We start from the raw sequence: 17,794 nt of genomic DNA, 5'->3' as shown, positions 1-17,794 counted from the left end.
GGTCAGATCAGGATTCCTATTCGGATTGGGAACTCATGATATACTGCATGACCAGCTGTGACGTTTTCATAACTGTGACCACAACAGAAGAGAGCAGTGCAGGATCCATCCCTTCAGGCAGAGATGGCAGTCGCGCTGTAAACAGGAACTGTTGAAAAATTACCCAAAATGCAGTCGGAAGCTCATGGAATGATGGGACAGAAAAAAACTGCATCATAGGACACTGACCCCGCTTTTATGATGCACTGTGATCCACTCCGCCTTCCCACAACTCCTAATTGCAGAAGGTGGCGAGTAGCACAGTGAGATAGCTACCCACAGCACTACTCTCACTGTCGATGCTAGAGCACCAACTATGGATGCGCTCCGCTGACAGGAGCGCCGTGTCAACATGCAAAAGCAATGTAATTATAGCGGGTTTTGATCATCTGCATAACTTGTGTTCACAAAATCCTGCAGTGTAGAAACAAGGCCTCAGTCTAGATATCTGAAGATGCCACCAGTCTCAGTAGTCCATAGAGTTAAACATGCAATTTGACTTACTAGGTTTCCACCATCTCTGAGGAATAACTGAGCCTTTTTATAGGCAAAACCCGCAACTCTATAGCACACTTGGGGGACCCTCAGACCTCACTTTCAAAAAAGGATGGTCCCCAAGAAAGGTTTCAGGTCAGAATCTGCATCCTAAATTTCCCTGCTAATTAAACTTGCTCATACAACTTCATAGTCAGTTTCTAGTCAATTCTATTTTTACATAGATCCATGTCACGATATAATGGATATTCTTTATAAAACTCATTATTTGAACATATACTTCCACAGAGCAAGTCCTGGAGGAATTGGACTTGAATTATTAAGCATTAATTCAAAAATCTCAAAGCTCTTTACAAAGATTACATCCATGGGATACCCATGGAAGACAGAGAAGTATTATAGACAAAAAATTAACATCAAGATCACATATCATGTCAGCAGAACAGCTGTAACTAGAACCTAGGTGGCCTGACTCCTAATCGCTTGTTTATAAATTTATAAAAAAATCCACATTTTCCTATTTTTAAAAATGTCTCTTTCTCCCCTCTTGCTGCTATGTTGAAGACTCACATTAACAGATGACACTGACAGTACAATGCAAGAGTAACTGGGTGAAGTTCTATGGCCTCTGTTATATAGGTCAGAGTAGATTATCTAATGGTCCCTTCTGGACTTAAAATCTATGAATCTATAAAAGAAGGACTGCTCAGTGGTTAGGATGCTAACCTTGGACTCAGGAGACCAGAGTTCAATTCCATTTCACCAGACTACCTACATGACCTATAAAACCTTGTTTTCAGTTGCTTATAACTTATAACAGAAATTTTCTATGAGAGGTGTCTGTCATGCTAAATTCTGAGAACTAAGCAATGGAAAAATACAGCGTTTTGCAAATGTTCAATTCTGGCAACCTTTTTCTCTGAGAAGTTCTAGTGCCCCCATGCTTTGAACCAGGGACTTAAAATTTGGCAGGGGGTAACCTTAATGCCAAAGATGGGCCATATGCCATCCCCATAACAACCCAAATTTGGCCAAGTTATAAACCTTTGAAAAAAAGTCAGTTCACATATATTCAGCAGACACTTGCTAGCATAGCTAAACTCTCTGAAAATTCCATCTGTACTGAGCAAGTATTTCCGCCACAATTGTTTCTCTGGGCTGCTGCCAGCAAGAGCAGGGAGCATGTCAATTCTGTGTTTTTGGTCCCAGGCAGCATAGAAGAGGAAGCTGCCTGATTCAGATGCAGAGGGGACAAGAGTTGAGGAGGGGATTAGGGAGCAAAATGGGACAAGTAGCAGGGAGGAGGGGAAGAGACTGGCTGGGTAAAGGGCTTAGGAATGGGAGCCAAGGTGGGAAATGTGGGGTTGGGTCTGGAAGCCAGTTTCCAGGGAGGTGGGGGAGAAAACTTAAATTAGATGTGGACCAGGCAGGAAGTAAGGAGTAGGAATTGGGACTAACTGGGCAACAAGACTTGGAACCATTAGAAAGGGCAGAAGGAAGTATGGGGAAAAGATTTGATGAGGCGACAGGGCATGGGGAGAGAATTGGGACTGGCTGGGCAAAGAGCCAGGGGTGGGAAATGAGATTAGATAAGGAGACCGGGGAGGTAAACTGTGACTGGGACCCAGTCGAGATGGGAAAAGTGGGTGGGGAGGAAGACATATCAAACAAGGAGTAGAGGGGAAGGAGGAGGGATGGGAATGGCCAGGCAAGGAAACAGGCAACAAGGAGCTGAAGGGGCTTGGGGGAACTGGAAATGGGTGGACAAGGAGACTGGGAGGGGAAAACAGGGATACGGAGTCAAGAGGTGGTGACCAGGACTGGCTGGACAAGGAAACTTGGTTTGGGATTAGAGATTGAGGAGTAGAGACCTGGGACTTGGATGAGGGGAATGGGATGGGAAACAGATAGGACTGGGACAGCTTGAAGGGGATGAGGCAGAAGGGGTCAAACTTTGAGGGAAGGAGCAGAAAAGTCCTTGCCTACTAGACCACATTCCACTCCAGACATTTCTCTGATGTCAGTACATATCTATGAAATCCCCTGGGCAAAGTGTGCCTCTCAGCTCCCTATAGTGCTGGTCTGCAAAGAGGATGACAACCTACTATTTCTACCAGTTACTCCATTAGCTCAAGTGGCACAGATCTGTGTAGTAGATCTAAAGGTTCCATCCCTGCTGATGAATCAGGTAGGTGTTAATATGATGTCATGATGGAATTTCGGTTTGTTCACTTTGCTTTTCAAAAAAATCTAGGAAATTACACACAAAAAATCTACATTTAAAATGTTATTAAGGATTCAGTCTTTAATTACATGATCACAGACTATTTTTTCCACAGGACCCATGCCTCTTTCAGCGCACAGGATGGACTTGTTCTGGGAATGAATCAAGGTTGTGAACTAAAAGAGCTGTTGTCTGCCCTAACTCTGTTGCAGAAATTGAAAGGTGTGTAGTGAATGAGACGGAACTGCAAGAAAAGAAAGAATTGTAGCATAGTTAAGGCATCTGAATGCTGCCTTGGAGAACTGGATTCTATCCCTGCCCCTGCCAACAAGTTCCTACGTGATTTACCAAGCATCACATAAACCAAACTTTTAAAAGGTGGTCACTAATTGCGTGTCCCTCATTTTCTAGATGCCTGATTTGAGACCCTGGGATCTAATTTACAGAAGTACTGCGCACTCCCAACTGCAAATGAAATCACTGGGAGCTGTCCTTTGAACGTACAAAGTTACATATAAGTTAAGTGCTCTGAAATAATCAGGTTCTAGGTGTCTCAAGCTGGGCACCCAAAGTTAGTGGATACTTCTGAGTTTAAAGTCTCTGTCTCTCAGCTCCCCATATGTAGCACTGGGATGATAAAACCAGATCATCTAACAGGGGTGTTGTGAAAACAAATTAATGTTTGTGAAGCACTCATATACTATAGCATCAAATTCCATAAAAAGCCTATTAAGAAATTAACAATTCTGTCTTTGGAGCAGGGTTTGAATAAGATGCAGTAAGAAAAGCATAGGAAACAAAATATCAAATAGCTGCTCATTAAGTGAGGACTGTCTATTCCAGGGGCCGGCAACTTTTGGCACACGGCTTGCCAGGGTAAGCACCCTGGCGGGCCTGGCCAGTTTATTTACCTGCTGACGCGGCAAGTTCGGCCGATTGTGGCCCACACTGGCCGCGGTTTGCCATCCCGGGCCAATGGGGGTGGCGGGAAGCCGCGGCCAGCACATCCCTTGCCCGCGCCGCTTCCCACCACCCCCATTGGCCCAGGACGGCGAACCGCAGCCAGTGGGGGCCGCGATCGGCTGAACCTGTCGCGTCAGCAGGTAAATAAACTGGCCCGGCCCGCCAGGGTCCTTACCCTGGCGAGCCGCGTGCCAAACGTTGCCGACCCCTGGTCTATTCTATGCCCTGAATAAGGAAAGGTCCTGTGGAAAAAACAATATTTCATCACATAAATAAAGACCATATCATAATGTATATGCACAAGGGGGCTCAAATTAAGACAAACTTAATTCTGGCATTTCCTAACTTTTGAGTGCTTGACTTAGCATGCTCAATATTGTTCTTTTTCCCCCCCTTTAATAACTTTCTTTTTCTTTTTTAAGGAAGTTTTAGCAGCTTTACAAATCAAACACAAAAACTAATTATTACAACAGTGCGCTTTTTTTTGTTCCGAGAAATAATATGCAGTAATATGATCATCAGATCTCTCTACTTAACTGGGTAAGCTCCTTTAAATCATCCAGGAAGTGTTGTTTCTGGTGATTTTATTAAATTGAGTGAAACTACTGATTCAGAGTTCTCTTAATGTAGGGTTTTTAGATGTGACAGATACATAAACTATGCTCCGTGATGACAGGCACATTGTCATAGAATGTTGTAAGACACTATGAACTTGAAAACTAGTCAATTAAAATAATTTTAAAAAAATTAAAAGTGGTGTCAGTTCCTACCAGACTTGAGTCCCTGAGAATTTCTATAGTTTAACTAGCATACCTTCCTTAGAAAAGTTTTTTAATCCCCTTTTGTTGTGGGAAAGGCCTTCACCAACAAATGTGGAAACTGACTGACTACACTGGAAAAACAGTGGAAGTGACTATAAACAAAGTTTTATTAAATTAATTATGCACAAATGAAACACACCAAAAACAAGAGGCACTCTCTCTCTCTCTTGTGTCTCTTTCGCTTCTAATAATCTTAAGTGTTATTTGTAAAATTAAATAATAATAGAAAATGTAAAACATTCATATGAGATTTTTCAAGTTGATAATGTCCCATTAAAGTTTATTTTAATGGCATATAAGAGCACTTCTAATTTAGATGAATTAATATTAGTAGACTTGGAAGAAGACATTTTAAGAAAGGAATCTGAAAGACCAGAGTGTGGCTAACTTTCATATTAGAAGCATTTGGAGTTTCAGAAGTCAGCATGGAAGGATACATGAGTCACTGGATAGAAGAAAAAAATATTTTTAAAATATAAAACAGCTTTCTGTGATCATCAGCATTCTTACTGAAAAAGACCAAAAGAACAGCTAACAATGAAGTGACTAATATTTCCAATATTCACTACTATACCCCTTCACTATGTAACAATTAGGGCCTCAATTCTGCAAAGACTTATACATATGAGTAGTCCCACTGACTTCAAGAATACTACTTGTGTAAAACTTTACAGGATCTAAAACAAGAACAATCTAGCAGACTTTTTTTTTTTTTTTTTTTTTTCAAACATATACTTACTGAGACAGTGTTGTTTTTCCTGAGCCAGGCAGACCTCTTAAAATTAGAAGTAATTTCTGCGACCTACATAACTTGTCTTCTGAAAACTGCTGAAAATTAAAATTGTGTATTCCCTCTTTCTGGTAAGTTCTAGGATCTTTCCAACACTCTTCTCTGGTTTCACAGAAACCATTATTCTTGCATCCATCCTGGTCGCTATATCCATTTCTGGAGACTTGCATACTATGGATACCAATATGACCAGCATAACTATTATTCTGATCAAACAATGGACAGCTCCTGTTAGTACTGCCACTATTTCCATGGTAACCTGCATAATTCTTGTGAGGAAGTCCATCATTCTGAGGATGGAGAGTATTTGGTTGATGTGGTGTGGAATTAAGAGTTTGAACATCTAAATGGTTGAACCTAGGAGGAAGTGGTCCCTGAGGTATTATGAAAGATTGTGTTGGCTGCCATGCCGGCCTAAACTGAGGGACTGAATGGTTCCAGAATTTAGAATCCGCTTGCCAATTAAAATGATTCTCACTTCTCCAGCCATTTGCTTCATTGTCAAAACATTTTGGTTCACTGACTGTCTTCTGGCCACTTGGTTCATTATAGAAACACTGTTCATGGTCATAATAGGACTGTGTTCTACTGTAACAGGTATCTTGTTCATCCTCGTGAGATGACTGACTATATTTATTACATGATATAAATCGTTCCTGAGATGATTCGGTTTCTTTTTCCTGTAAGTGACCTTCTAACTCATCTTTATCGCTTTCAAGCTGCTGAATTTCTTTATAAAATTGGCACAATTCATCATCTATTTCTGATACATCACAAGAAAGAGTCTGTATTTTATTTGCTGCTTCTTTGTCATTTTTGTGGTAAAGTACAACATTTTGTTTCTCTTTGCCTGTGCTAAATTTAGTAAAATTCCTGGTTTCATCCTGCTTGTTCTCCTCCACAGGTCTGTAAACGGGCCCAATAAATACTTTGCTTGTACCATGTTCTTCAGCCTCTACTTCATCTCCATTTACTGTGAATGATTTATTGCTAGTTTCTTTAATATTAGCTTCATCAACTTTTTCAGTAATGAATGGGCATTTATTTTCTGTAACCTCAGTGTCTTTTATTGGAAGATTTACACTCTGCATGATCGTTGAATGAGTAGACTCAATAATCCCTGGCCTATTACCAGGGAATTCTTCATTGAATGTTTCCAAGACATCTGTATTTTCACTCTCTTTCTGCTGCACTTCCTGTTTTCCTTGGTCATTGGAGATGTATAAAGGTATCCATTCTTTGTTTATTCTCTCAGTGTCTGTTTTCATAAGAGATCCCTGGAAACCATCATCACAGGATTTATCATGAGCTTCTTCTGTTGATTTAATTTTTTTAGAACACGGTTCAATTGTCATTTCATCTTGACATTCCAAAGGCCTTACTTTACATTCAGCATGAAGCATCTTAAAGAAAAAAAGCAAGAATATTAACAATACATACACCTTTGGAATACATTATGCAAAATTAGAAGTTATTCTAAGCTATAATTTGTAACAGCAGAGTTTATCTACCTTCACAACTAAAATAAGTTAGTTATTAATTTCATCGAAGAAAGCATCCACTATAGGCTAATGCAGTTTTGGTTTTAAATAAGAAATACCTATTTCAGTAGGTTTATAATAAAAACTATTTTAGTGTAGAGCTTTTCTCGTATTTCAGTGACAATATTAGCAATTTACTATCTGTGCTAAGCTATTTTTTAAAAGTTAGTGTTTCAGAAATAAATTAGATCAGCAGCCTGAATACTGGAATTCTCTGGTTATCCACATACAGGTTCAGTATGGGCATTAGCAATGCAATTACTTACATCATTGCCAACAAGCTTCAATCCTTTTTCTGCTGGGATCCCCCCTAAGAATCAGATAACTGAGCACAGACATTCGGTTAATGCTTGACCTTTCTACTCAGACTGCCAACAAAATGTTACTTAGAGCCACTGTGATGTAATGTCTATGATATGCACTGGACTAATCCAACTCATAGCCCACCAAACATCTGTTAGATGCCAGTTATTAATCAATAATAAAATAGATCAGATTTAAAAATTAAAGCTGTAATCTATTATTAGTTGTATTACCATAGAACCTCTGAGCCCCCAGCCAAGGATCAGGACCTCACTGTAAAAGGCCACTGTAAAAATGGAGAACAAAAAGATTGACCCTTCCTCAAAGAGCTTACAGTCTAAGTACAAGACAAGAGACAATATATGGATACAAACAGATGGAAAGGTACAAGGAAACAGTGACATAATAGTGGTCAGCATGACAGGCAGTAGTTTCCTAATGCCACCATTATCATTCCTCTGAATGTCATCCAGTCACCTACATATTAAGTTACCTAACTCAAAATCTGACATCAGGAATCAAAATACTCAAAAACCAGTGGGAGAACACTTTAACCTGTCTGGTCATTCAGTGACAGACCTGCGGGTGGCTATATTACAACAGAAAAACTTCAAAAACAGACTCAAAAGTACATGGTCTTTCATGGCATTCCAGAGGTATATAAAGTAGATGGAATGCAATATCAACTGCCTTTCAAAAGACAAGACATATGCTATTTTTTTCGCATGAAATAATGTGATAAATGCATCAGACAAGATGATGGATAACAGACAATTTCCAGTTTCAAGTTCCTACTAGAGGGTTAATTCTACTAGTGTCTGTAACCTATTAAACTTCTGAATTCGGGAAAGTGACAGGCATCCATTAACTGAACTATAATAAAATTAAAAGAGAACTCTCTAATTTGCAGGGAGAGTGAGATTCCCTTATCTAAACACAAAATTTTAAATAGTTTTTATAGTCTTCCATTTACAGAAAAAAGTTTTGCTGTATGTGAGTAAGGTTAGCCTCCACCTTCCTGCCCCAATATGGAAATAAGAATAAATTTGCTATGCGCATATTAGTCTCTTCAATCTCAAGGGGTGGGAAGAGAACTTTGCTGTTTTCTGTGTTGAGAGTTACTCTGGGGAGAAGATTGGACTGGGAAGGGAAGAAATGTCTCTCCTCTCTTGGGGTGTGTGTGTGTGTGTGTGTGTATACACACACACACACATATAAACACACATACACACACACACACCCTTGTCTCCCCAATTGTCATCCGTGCCACAACCCTCAACTTCAAGAATGATACGGGCTAGGGTGGAGAATGTTACTCTCTCCGGGATAGAGTGCAGGCTATTGCTGTGTGTGTGTCACAGTCTCTCTCCTCTATCTGAAGTGGATTGGGGGGTGTTGCTGTGTGTATCAGTCTCTCCCCTCTCTCCGGGGAGGGTTGGGTGGGAAGTGTTAGGTGTGTCGGTGTCAGTCTCGCCCCTCTCTCTGGGGTGGGAAGTGCTGCTGTGCGCACGAGAAGGTCTCTCTCTCTCTGCGGTGAGTTGGGGGTAATGACCTGTGTTGCAGTCTCTCCCCTCTCTCTGGGCTGAGTTGTAGGGGGTGTTGCTGTTTGTGTGACACAGTCTCTCCCTCTGTGAAGGGGTGCATGTTGTTGTGTGTGTTCATCACGTGCTCTCTCTGAGAGTTAAGGGTGTTGTGTGTGTGACAGTCTCTCTTCCTCTGGGCTGAAGGGTGTTGCTGTGTGTGTGAGACAGACTCTCTCTGGACTGGAGGAGTGTTCCTCTGTGTGTGGCCTCCCGCTGGGCTGGGGGGTGTTGCTGTGCATGTGACAGACCCTCTCTCTGGTCTGGAGGGGTGTTCCTGTGTTTGAAAGACAGACTCTCTCTGGGTTGGGGGAGGTGTTGCTCGGTGTGTGACAACCTCTCTCTGGTCTGGGGGTGTTGCTGTGTGTGTGAGACAGACTCTCCCTCTGGTCTGGGGGTGTTTCTGTGTGTGTGTGTGACAGACTCTCTCTAGGCTTAGGGAGTGTTGCTGTGTGTGTGACAACCTTTCTGGGCTGGGGGGGATGTTGCTGTGCATGTGACAACCTCTCTCTGAGCTGTGTGTGTGTGTATCAGCAGGCTCTCTCTGGGCTGGGGATGTTGCTCTGTGTGTGTGTGTGAGACAACAGGCTCTCTCTGGGCTGAGGGTGTTACCGGGTGTCTGTGTGATAGCAGGCTCTCTCTGGGCTGGGGGTGTTGCTGTTGACTCGGATTCTCTCGCACTGGGCCCCGACCAGCACTGCGCGGCCCACCCGGCAGCACTCTCGGGGGACCCCCCCTCGACCGCCCTCTCACACGCGGGGAGGCGCCCGGCACCGCCCGCCCCCCTCTCATCACAACCGCGGCTGGGTGAAGGGACCAACCTCCAGGCAGAGACAGCAACAGCCTTCCGCGGCCTAGCCTGGCCTCCGGCTCGCAGCAACACAGTCCCGGGCGGTTGGGGGAGGGGAGTTCCTACGGCTCTTTACTCTCAAGATGGCGTTAGCAGCCTCAGCAGCCGCGCCGGCACGAACGCGGCCTGTTGTGGGGCTTGTAGTGCAGCCCGGCCCGGGCTTAGAACTACAACTCCCAGAATGCCCGGCGGGCGGCCCTTCCGCCACAGCTTAGGCGCGGGGCTGCCCAGGGCAGGGAAAGATCCGTAGAGAAGCGCAGGCAGAGGCTGTTTGAACGTGGTGAACCAGGGCAGGCTGGGGAGAAGGTCTCTCGTGGGGTGTGGTGACTCTTACGTGGGTGATGCCTTGTACATTGATGGGTCACAAGGAGACCCCTGTATTGAGGCTGACGTGACAGGCAGGAATATGCAACGCACATTATTACTAGAGTGCGGACCTCTCTTTTGGGGGGTGTCCTTAACTGGGAAGCGGGGAGCTCCCCTTGTTCCGGAGGGGATGGGATATCCCCTGTTTGGGGCTTGGTTTTTAGGGCCCCTGTTTCCAGTCTCCCTCTCTGTGAATGATCTATTTGCTGGTAGGAGGGGGCGGGGGTTTCTGCATTTGTTACAGTCTCTTGCCCCCTCTCCCTGAGTTTTAGGAATGAGGGGAGAACGTCAGTGTTAGTGTTACAGAGTGGGACTGCAGACATGTAATAAATGTGATTTCTTTAAATTATAAGTATTAAAGCTTTAAAAGAAAAAGAAAACCTCTTCGGATGCTGTTGAAAACATGGGGGCATGGCTGATGGTTTGTGGTTTCTTCTCAGTGGCCACTTGCTGAAGGTTGCAAACTATACCTACAATCACATTTTGAAACTGTTTCTGATTTGTGGTTGCTGCAGTTTGGTTTTGCTTCCTAGAACTCTTTAATACTAGATTATTTTTCTTACAAATAAACTACAGTGGTAGATCCTGGCTAGTAACTGCTCTGTCAATATGAATTTGAATATTGACTAGTATAATTCTCTTCCCCCATAGCTGTTTGTATCTTAGCAGACTAACTTCCTTTTACTATGCAAAGAAACGACATAATCAGTTTTCTTTTGTAGAGAGTTCTGAGATTTAGAGAAATCGTTTTTCTTTGGCTTGCATTTGTCTTGTACTAAAACAGATTACAGTATATTGCCTCTCTTACATTTTTGTTTCTCTTTCTCTAGCTGTTCATGAAAAGACTGATTTTCTGATTCTCTTCCCCACACTCCTAACATTTTTAGAACAACTAGTCTGTAAACAAGTCTTCTAGTCTCTCACTGTTCCCTAACAATGGGTTACTAGAGGTCAGTTACTAGAGTGATCACACTTCTCTTTCAATAAATGTACAGCCATCCCATATCTCCAGCTCATTTGAGCAAAAGCTCCATGCAATTTTTTTTTAAACGTTCACAGCTACGTACAGATCCCAACACATACAGCTGGAATCCACTTCTGCAGCAGTAGGAAACACAAAGATCATCTCTACAAATAAACAATTTTGATAAGTAATGGGGTGTAGCATACCTTCCTCAAATCCTCAGGCTGACTGTGCATAATGGTTTGATCATGGTGACAGTTATATTTGAATGTGACCAAAAATACTGTTCTGACCCACCCAAAAATCCTAGAACTGACTCTTCTACTAAGAAATGAATCACCAAATTAGTAAACTGTTAAATATAGCAAATTGTGGTCATTGCCAACCTAGGTTGGATTTTAACTGCTGACTTGGCTGTGAAAGGTGACAAATTGTATTACTAAACCCCAGGTTTATCCACATCCTAAACATGGGTTAATTTTTTAATTTAGACATTTATTTTAAAATTTCAGCAAAATGTATAGCTAATTTCTATTGTGTTAAGCCAGTTGAGACAAATAAGCGTCAACTAAACAATTATAAATAATGTGTTTATAAAAATTACTGACCAAATACTGGTTCCATTTACTTAAACTGGAGTTTTACTATTAATTTCAGAGGATTTGGATTTGGCACTAAAGTAGAAAGGATTCCATATATCCGTTTTAAAGATGCAGATATGATGAAAGATACATTTATAGAAACAGATGCTCTTTTTTTACCTAACCAAGAAGCAAGCTTTCCAGAGATTCAGTGATTCCAGATTGACATCAGCATAGCTGACAGCAGAATTTCTCCTGAGAACAGATCATTTGGATCATAGGGACTGGGAAAGTCAAACACACAAGAGCAATGCTTTACTGATAATGGCAAAAATAATAACTGTCATAACACATAGTCATATACACTGATTACAGTTGATAAGGGGAGATAATACTAGTACTCCAGGACTCTTTAAGCTAGTGGAGAAAGGCATAACCACTGACGAAAATGCAGCCAGGTAAATTTAAAGAAGGCACACATTTTTAACAATGAGGATGATTAACGTTTGGGACAAATTACTAAGGTAAGCATTGAATTCTCCATATCTGAATGTCTTCCTATGGAAGTGGATGCCTTTCTGGAAGATATGCTTTAGTCAAACGTAAGTTATTGGGCACAATACAGCAGTAACTGGGTGAGATGTGATGGCCTGTGATAGACAGGAGGTCAGACTAGATCATCTAATGGTCCTTTCTTGTCTTAAATTCTATTAATCTGTGAAAAAGCTTGCTTAGCATCAAGGTCATTTAAACAATAATAGTTTGCAATCTTTTAAGGAAAAAGGGTAATTGGCCACATCCTCAACTGCCTTTAAGGAGCACACTGTATGCAGGGTTGGGAGAGCAGGATGTAAAGCTCACCTTTGCACTCCCCTGATTTTGGGCTGGCTGTGTGCTGGTCCCGTCCCAAATATACCAGAGAATACCCTACATGGGATGATATTCCTGTGGCCGGATGCTACTAGGAATGTGAAACAAAGCAGCCACACTACTTCCAAGAAACTGGTCCCCTTTATTAATTTTCCTTTAGATACAAGAAAAAGACATTCACAGATTTTAAGATGAAAACATAAGAACGGCCATACTGGATCAGTCCAGTGGTCCATCTAGCCCAGTATCGTGTCTTCCGACAGTGTCCAATGCCAGATGCTTCAGAGAGAATGAACATTGTATCATCTCTTCAGAATGTGTTTACAGTTACTTGAGAGATCTGTGTGTTTTTGTACCATCTTCTCCGGTCAGGAATGTGCTTACTCGGTTAGCTGACATCTTGGTACATCACTATTTTGACAAAGCCAGGCTTAGTCTGGTTCACAGCCTTTGATTCATACTGTTACTTATGCTTAGGGCTCCAGCAAGGCCTACACTAGCTTACAGAGAATCCCTATTAATAGATCCTCACCTAGCTGATGTCTCTGTCTGAACAGTGTGCTCCTCCATACCTTTCCCCCAGCCTTAGTTTAAAAACTCCTCTAGGACCTTTTTAATTTTACATGCCAGCATTCCAGTTCTGTTTTGATTTAGATGGAGCCCATCCTTCCTGCCTTTCTGATTTAGTCCCTACATGCCTGTGCTGTTCTTTTGTACTCTTCCCTATCATGGTCTCTTATACAAGATATGTAAAATTAATACTGGCAAATTACTTACAAGAACCACTGTATTAAAACCACTTGTATTAAAAAACAAACATTTAAACTTTCATATCACTCTGTTGCATAAATGGTCATTTGTAAGGTGGGAAAAAGGTCTCAACGACACCAGTTCAGTTAGTATATGCAGCAAGCACTTCACAGTGTTTGTTACTTCTATGTCAGCCATTCCCTATATATACATTAGTCCCAGTGAGCAGGGTGTAGCTTTACCTCTTATGTTGTGGTAGCATTGCTCTAATGGAGACAACTCGGGTGTGGTTGCTGTGTGTTATCTTCCATGGCTAACTTTCCTCTTCACCACAACCAAGCCTGAGGCCTTGTCTACACTGGCAAGTTTCTACACAGTAAAGCAGCTTTCTGCGGTGTAACTCCCAAGGTGTACATACTGCCAAGCCACATAGTGCACAGAAACCGCGCAGTTGCAGCGCTGTAAAAAAACACTCCGACGAGAGGCATACAGCTTTCTGCGCCGGGGCTACAGCACTGCGCTGCCAGTGTAGACATCCCAGTCGATTACTGCACTGCAGTTGGCCTCTTGGAGTTGTCCCACAATGCCTGTTCTTGCCTCTCTGGTCATCGATTTGAACTCTACTGCCCTGCCCTCAGGTGACCAACCATGAGCCCTACCCCTTAAATTCCTGGGGAATTTTGAAAGTCCCCTTCCTGTTTGTTCGGTGATACGTGCAGTGATCTCAGCGCAACTTTCTGGGTGACCATGCCTGCTCCACACACCAGGCAATCCCCTCTTGGAACAATGCCTTGCTGCTGGACCTCATAATCATTTGGGGAAAGGAGGCTGTCCAGTCCCAGCTGCGCTCCACCTGTAGGAATTATGATACCTATGGACAGATTTCACGATGCATGACAGAAAGGAGCCATGACTGGGACACACTGCAGTGCAGGGTCAAAGTGAAGGAGCTGCGGAATGCCTACTACAAGGCGTGGGAGGCAAAGCACCGCTACGGTGCTGTGCCCACAAGCTGCTGGTTCTACAAAGAGCTGAACATGATACTCGGTGGCGACCCTACCTCCACTGTGAAGGCCACTATGGATACTTTGATGACTCATGCGCCAGTCGAGAGTAGACCAAGCCAGGAGGAGGAAATCTTGGACGAGGATATGAAGGGGGGGTGGATCCAGAGGCAGAGGATGACTCGGAGGTCAGAGATGCATGCAGCCAGGAGCTCTTCTCTACCCCGGAGGAGGCTAGGCAGTCGCAGCAGTCGGAGCTTGGCGAAGCGCAAACAGGAGAGGAGGCCCTGGTAAGCAGCTTTGATTTTGGGAATCACTGAAGCGAGTTGTTGGGGGCAGGAGGGTTGCAGAAAGCAGGCTTGTGTCTGTATGATGCACGTACCACCACATGCCTAGTCTGAGCAGCGGAACAGGGTGTTGATTGACTCCCTCACTTCACGGGAATCTGCCTCAGAGATCTCTACAAAACTCTCATATAGATACTGGCCAATCTGCTGCCGTAGGTTCTTTGGCACAGCTGCTTTGTTTCTTGCCCAATTAAGGGTAATTTTCCTGCGCCACTCTGCCATCACTGGGGGTGTGTGGAGGGGGGCATTGCTGCACATAGTTGAGCTGCATAAGGGCCAGGGCAGAAGCCGCAGTCTTGGAGAAGACCCTCCCTTGATTCCCTGCTCACCCTAAGCAGCGAGATATTTTCCATAATGAACACAGCATATGGAAAATGTGGGGACAGTAATGATTATAAGACCCCCCCCCCACTACAGTGCTGGCTCTCCCCAGGAGCCACGTGCCCAGTGTACAGTATGGTCCTGGAACACTGATTTCCCCTGTGGTTACTCACCATTTTGGGGGTCTTGTGGCTCATGTGTGCTTGCCTGGGGTCAGCCAATTAGTGACAGGTATGTTAATAGTGGCTGTGTTTTAAATCACCGAATCAGTGGTCTGTATGTTGCAAACAATACTGCTTCCGTAAAATGTTGCATTTTGGCTTCACAGATATGACCTTAGGAGCCTCGCCTCCCTCTTTGTTATCGCAGGTTGAACAGCTGCGCAGAATTAGAAAGCGGCCATGAAAAACTAAAGAGGACTTTCTATGTGATGTCATGATGCATTCCGTGGCCAAAAAACAAGAATTCAAGGAGTGGCGGGACAGCGAGAAGAGGGACCGAAAGGAGAATGTGGCACACCAGAACAAAACCACGGAGCAGTTCTTAAATGTTATGGAGCGCCAAGCAGACATGCTCTAGGCGCTACTAGAACTGCAAACCGAGCAGCTCTGCGCCCACCTTTCCCTGCAGCCGCTGTCACAAAACTCTTTTCCATGCACCCCCCAGACACAACCAACACACTCTTATTAGACTCCTGGCTCCAGTCTGTACCCACTGCATTCCACTCCGGTAGGGTTACCATATTTCTACAAGCAAAAAAGAGGACACGGGGGGGGGGGGAGGAGCCCCGCTCTAGCCCCGCCCCAGCTCCACCCCCATCCACTCCCTCCCACTTCCCACCCCCTGATTGCCCCCCTCAGAACCCCCAACCCCCCGCTCCTTGTCCCCTGACTGCCCCCTCCTGGGACCCCTGCCACTAACTGCCCCCTAGGATCCCACCGCTTATCTAAGCCCCCCTGCTTCTTGTCCCCTGACTGCCCCCTCCTGAAAATGCCCTACTACCCTACCTGTCCCCTGACTGCCCCGACCCTTATCCACACTCCCACCCCATATTCAAACCCCTGCCCCCAGACAGACCCCTGGTGACTCCCATGCCCTATCCAACTGCTCCGTGCCCCCGACAGGACCCCCAGAACTCCTGACCCATCCAACCCCCTCTGCTACCTGCCTGCCTCGACCACTCTCCACACCCCTGCCCCCTGACAGCCCTCCCAGAACCCCAGACCCATCTAACCCCCCCTGCTCCCTGTCCCTGACTGTCCCAAACCCTCTCCACACCCCTGGCCCCCTGACAGCCCCTCCAGACCCATCTAACCCCCCCACTCCCTGTCCATGACTGTCGCAACCCCTCTCCACACCCTTGCCCCCCTGGTAGCCCCCCCCCCCAAAACTCCAGGGCCAGCTTTAAAGAGCCCAGGAATCGGGCTGCGCTCCGGCCGGGGTTGCAGGGCTTGGGGTCGGGCCGGAGGTGCTCAGCCGGCGCTGCTGGGGCCCGGGCCGGGTCCGGGCCGGGGGTGCTGGCGTGCTGGGGCCCGGGCCGGGCGTGCTGGGGGCCGGGCCGGGGGTGCTGGGGCCGGCGCTGCTGGGGTCCGGGCCGGGGGTGCTGGGGCCCGGGCCAGGCTGGCGCTGCTGGGGCCTGGGCCGGGCCGGGTCCGGGGGTGCTGGGGCCGGCGCTGCTGGGGCCTGGGCCGGGCCGGGTCCGGGGGTGCTGGGGCCGGCGCTGCTGGGGCCCGGCCTGGGCCGGCGCTGCTGGGGCCCGGGCCGGGCCGGCGCTGCTGGGGCCTGGGCCGGGCCGGGTCCGGGGGTGCTGGGGCGCGGGTCGGGTCCTGGCCGGTGCTGCTGGGGCCGCCGGGCGCCGCTTGGCCAGGGCCGCGCCTCCCCGGAGCTCTCCTCCTCCTCCCCCCCAGCTTACCTGCTGCTGCCGCCGGCCTGCCCCTGCTTCATTTCGAGCTTCGCGGGAATCAGGGGAGCAGGGGGCGGAGCGTTCAGGGGAGGGGAGGAGGGGGAAGATAGCTGCGGGGCCAGCGGAGTGGTAAGGCTGCAGGGGATGGGGGGAGCCGGGAAGGGGCTTTGGCTGCCCAGCGGCACTTGGCCGCTGCTTTTCGATCTATAAATAGCCGACTGGGGAAATCCCGGACATTTTTAGATTTTTAAAAATCCCCCCCGGACGGCTATTTATAGAACGAAAAGCCGGACATGTCCGGGGAAATCCGGACATATGGTAGCCCTACACTCCGGCCCCGTCACAGTCCAGCCCTGCGGACTCCCAATACCCACTGCACTCAACACCCGTCCCTCTGCACTTTAGGCCTGCTGAAGAACAGTGTCCGCTGCACTGTACTCCAAAGGACAAGGTTGCATATGATACCTGGACATACACAAATCTTTAACCGTCCCAGGACTCCACCTCCTCCTGGGCTGCTTCCTTCTCCCATTCTCCACAGTGCTGATGTGGTTTTTTGTTTGTCTCTCTCCTCCGGTTGTTGTGTTTTAATAAAAGAATTGTTTTGGTTTGAAAGCAATCTTTATTCCATTAATTGAAAGCAAACAGAGCTCTGCAAAGCAACAGGCAATTTTCTTAAACCTTCACAGTGTATCGTCTGCACCAATCACAATCACCTGCTAGCATTACAAGCACTGCATTCCCAAGTATAGCAACAAATATTAGTGGTTTTCAGCTTCAAATTGGTGCCTCAAGGCATCCCTGATCCTTATGGCCCCATGCTGCACCCCTCTAATAGCCCTGGTCTCTGGCTGTTCAAATTCAGCCTCCAGGTGCTGAGCCTCAGCAGTCCAGCACTGAGTGAAGCTTGCACCCTTCCCTTCACAAATATTATGGAGAGTAAAGCACGCGGCTATAAGCATAGGAATATTGTCATCAGCCAGGTACAGTCTCCCATAGAGGCAGCACCAGCGGGCCTTTAAACGGCCCAAAGCACATTCAACAGTCATTTTTCACTTGCTCAGTCTGTTGTTGAAGTGCTC

General features: G+C 45.8%; 2 protein-coding genes across 7 annotated transcripts in view; one reads left to right on the top strand and one right to left on the bottom strand.

The window, feature by feature from the left end:
* The window catches only part of N4BP2L2 (NEDD4 binding protein 2 like 2), a 102,215-nt gene extending 92,490 nt beyond the window's left edge, over nucleotides 1–9,725 (bottom strand). For 4 of the 6 annotated variants that reach the window (XR_008443502.1, XM_054015329.1, XM_054015331.1 and 1 more), the window contains exons 1-3: nucleotides 9,578–9,725; nucleotides 7,410–7,462; nucleotides 5,282–6,735 (exon numbers count right to left, since the gene is read on the bottom strand). Coding sequence is in view for 4 of the 6 variants with exons in the window: in XM_054015329.1 (XP_053871304.1) it covers nucleotides 5,282–6,735; nucleotides 7,410–7,412 (1,457 nt within the window). In the remaining 2 variants the exon portion in view is untranslated. Of the gene's footprint in view, nucleotides 1–5,281; nucleotides 6,736–7,409; nucleotides 7,463–9,577 lie in introns of those variants that run through there. The other 2 variants (XM_054015330.1, XM_054015332.1) reach the window with 2 other exon arrangements.
* PDS5B (PDS5 cohesin associated factor B) overlaps nucleotides 8,686–17,794 on the top strand; it is a 263,572-nt gene continuing 254,463 nt past the window's right edge. Inside the window, exon 1 of the mRNA XM_054015327.1 lies at nucleotides 8,686–8,709. The gene's annotated coding sequence lies outside the window, so the exon portion shown is untranslated. The remainder of the gene's footprint in view (nucleotides 8,710–17,794) is intronic.

Source organism: Malaclemys terrapin, chromosome 1 (assembly GCF_027887155.1).
Source record: "Malaclemys terrapin pileata isolate rMalTer1 chromosome 1, rMalTer1.hap1, whole genome shotgun sequence".
NCBI classification, from domain to species: Eukaryota; Metazoa; Chordata; order Testudines; family Emydidae; genus Malaclemys; species Malaclemys terrapin.
The sequence above is the reverse complement of the archived record's forward strand: the minus strand, read 5'-3'. Positions and strand labels throughout refer to the sequence as shown.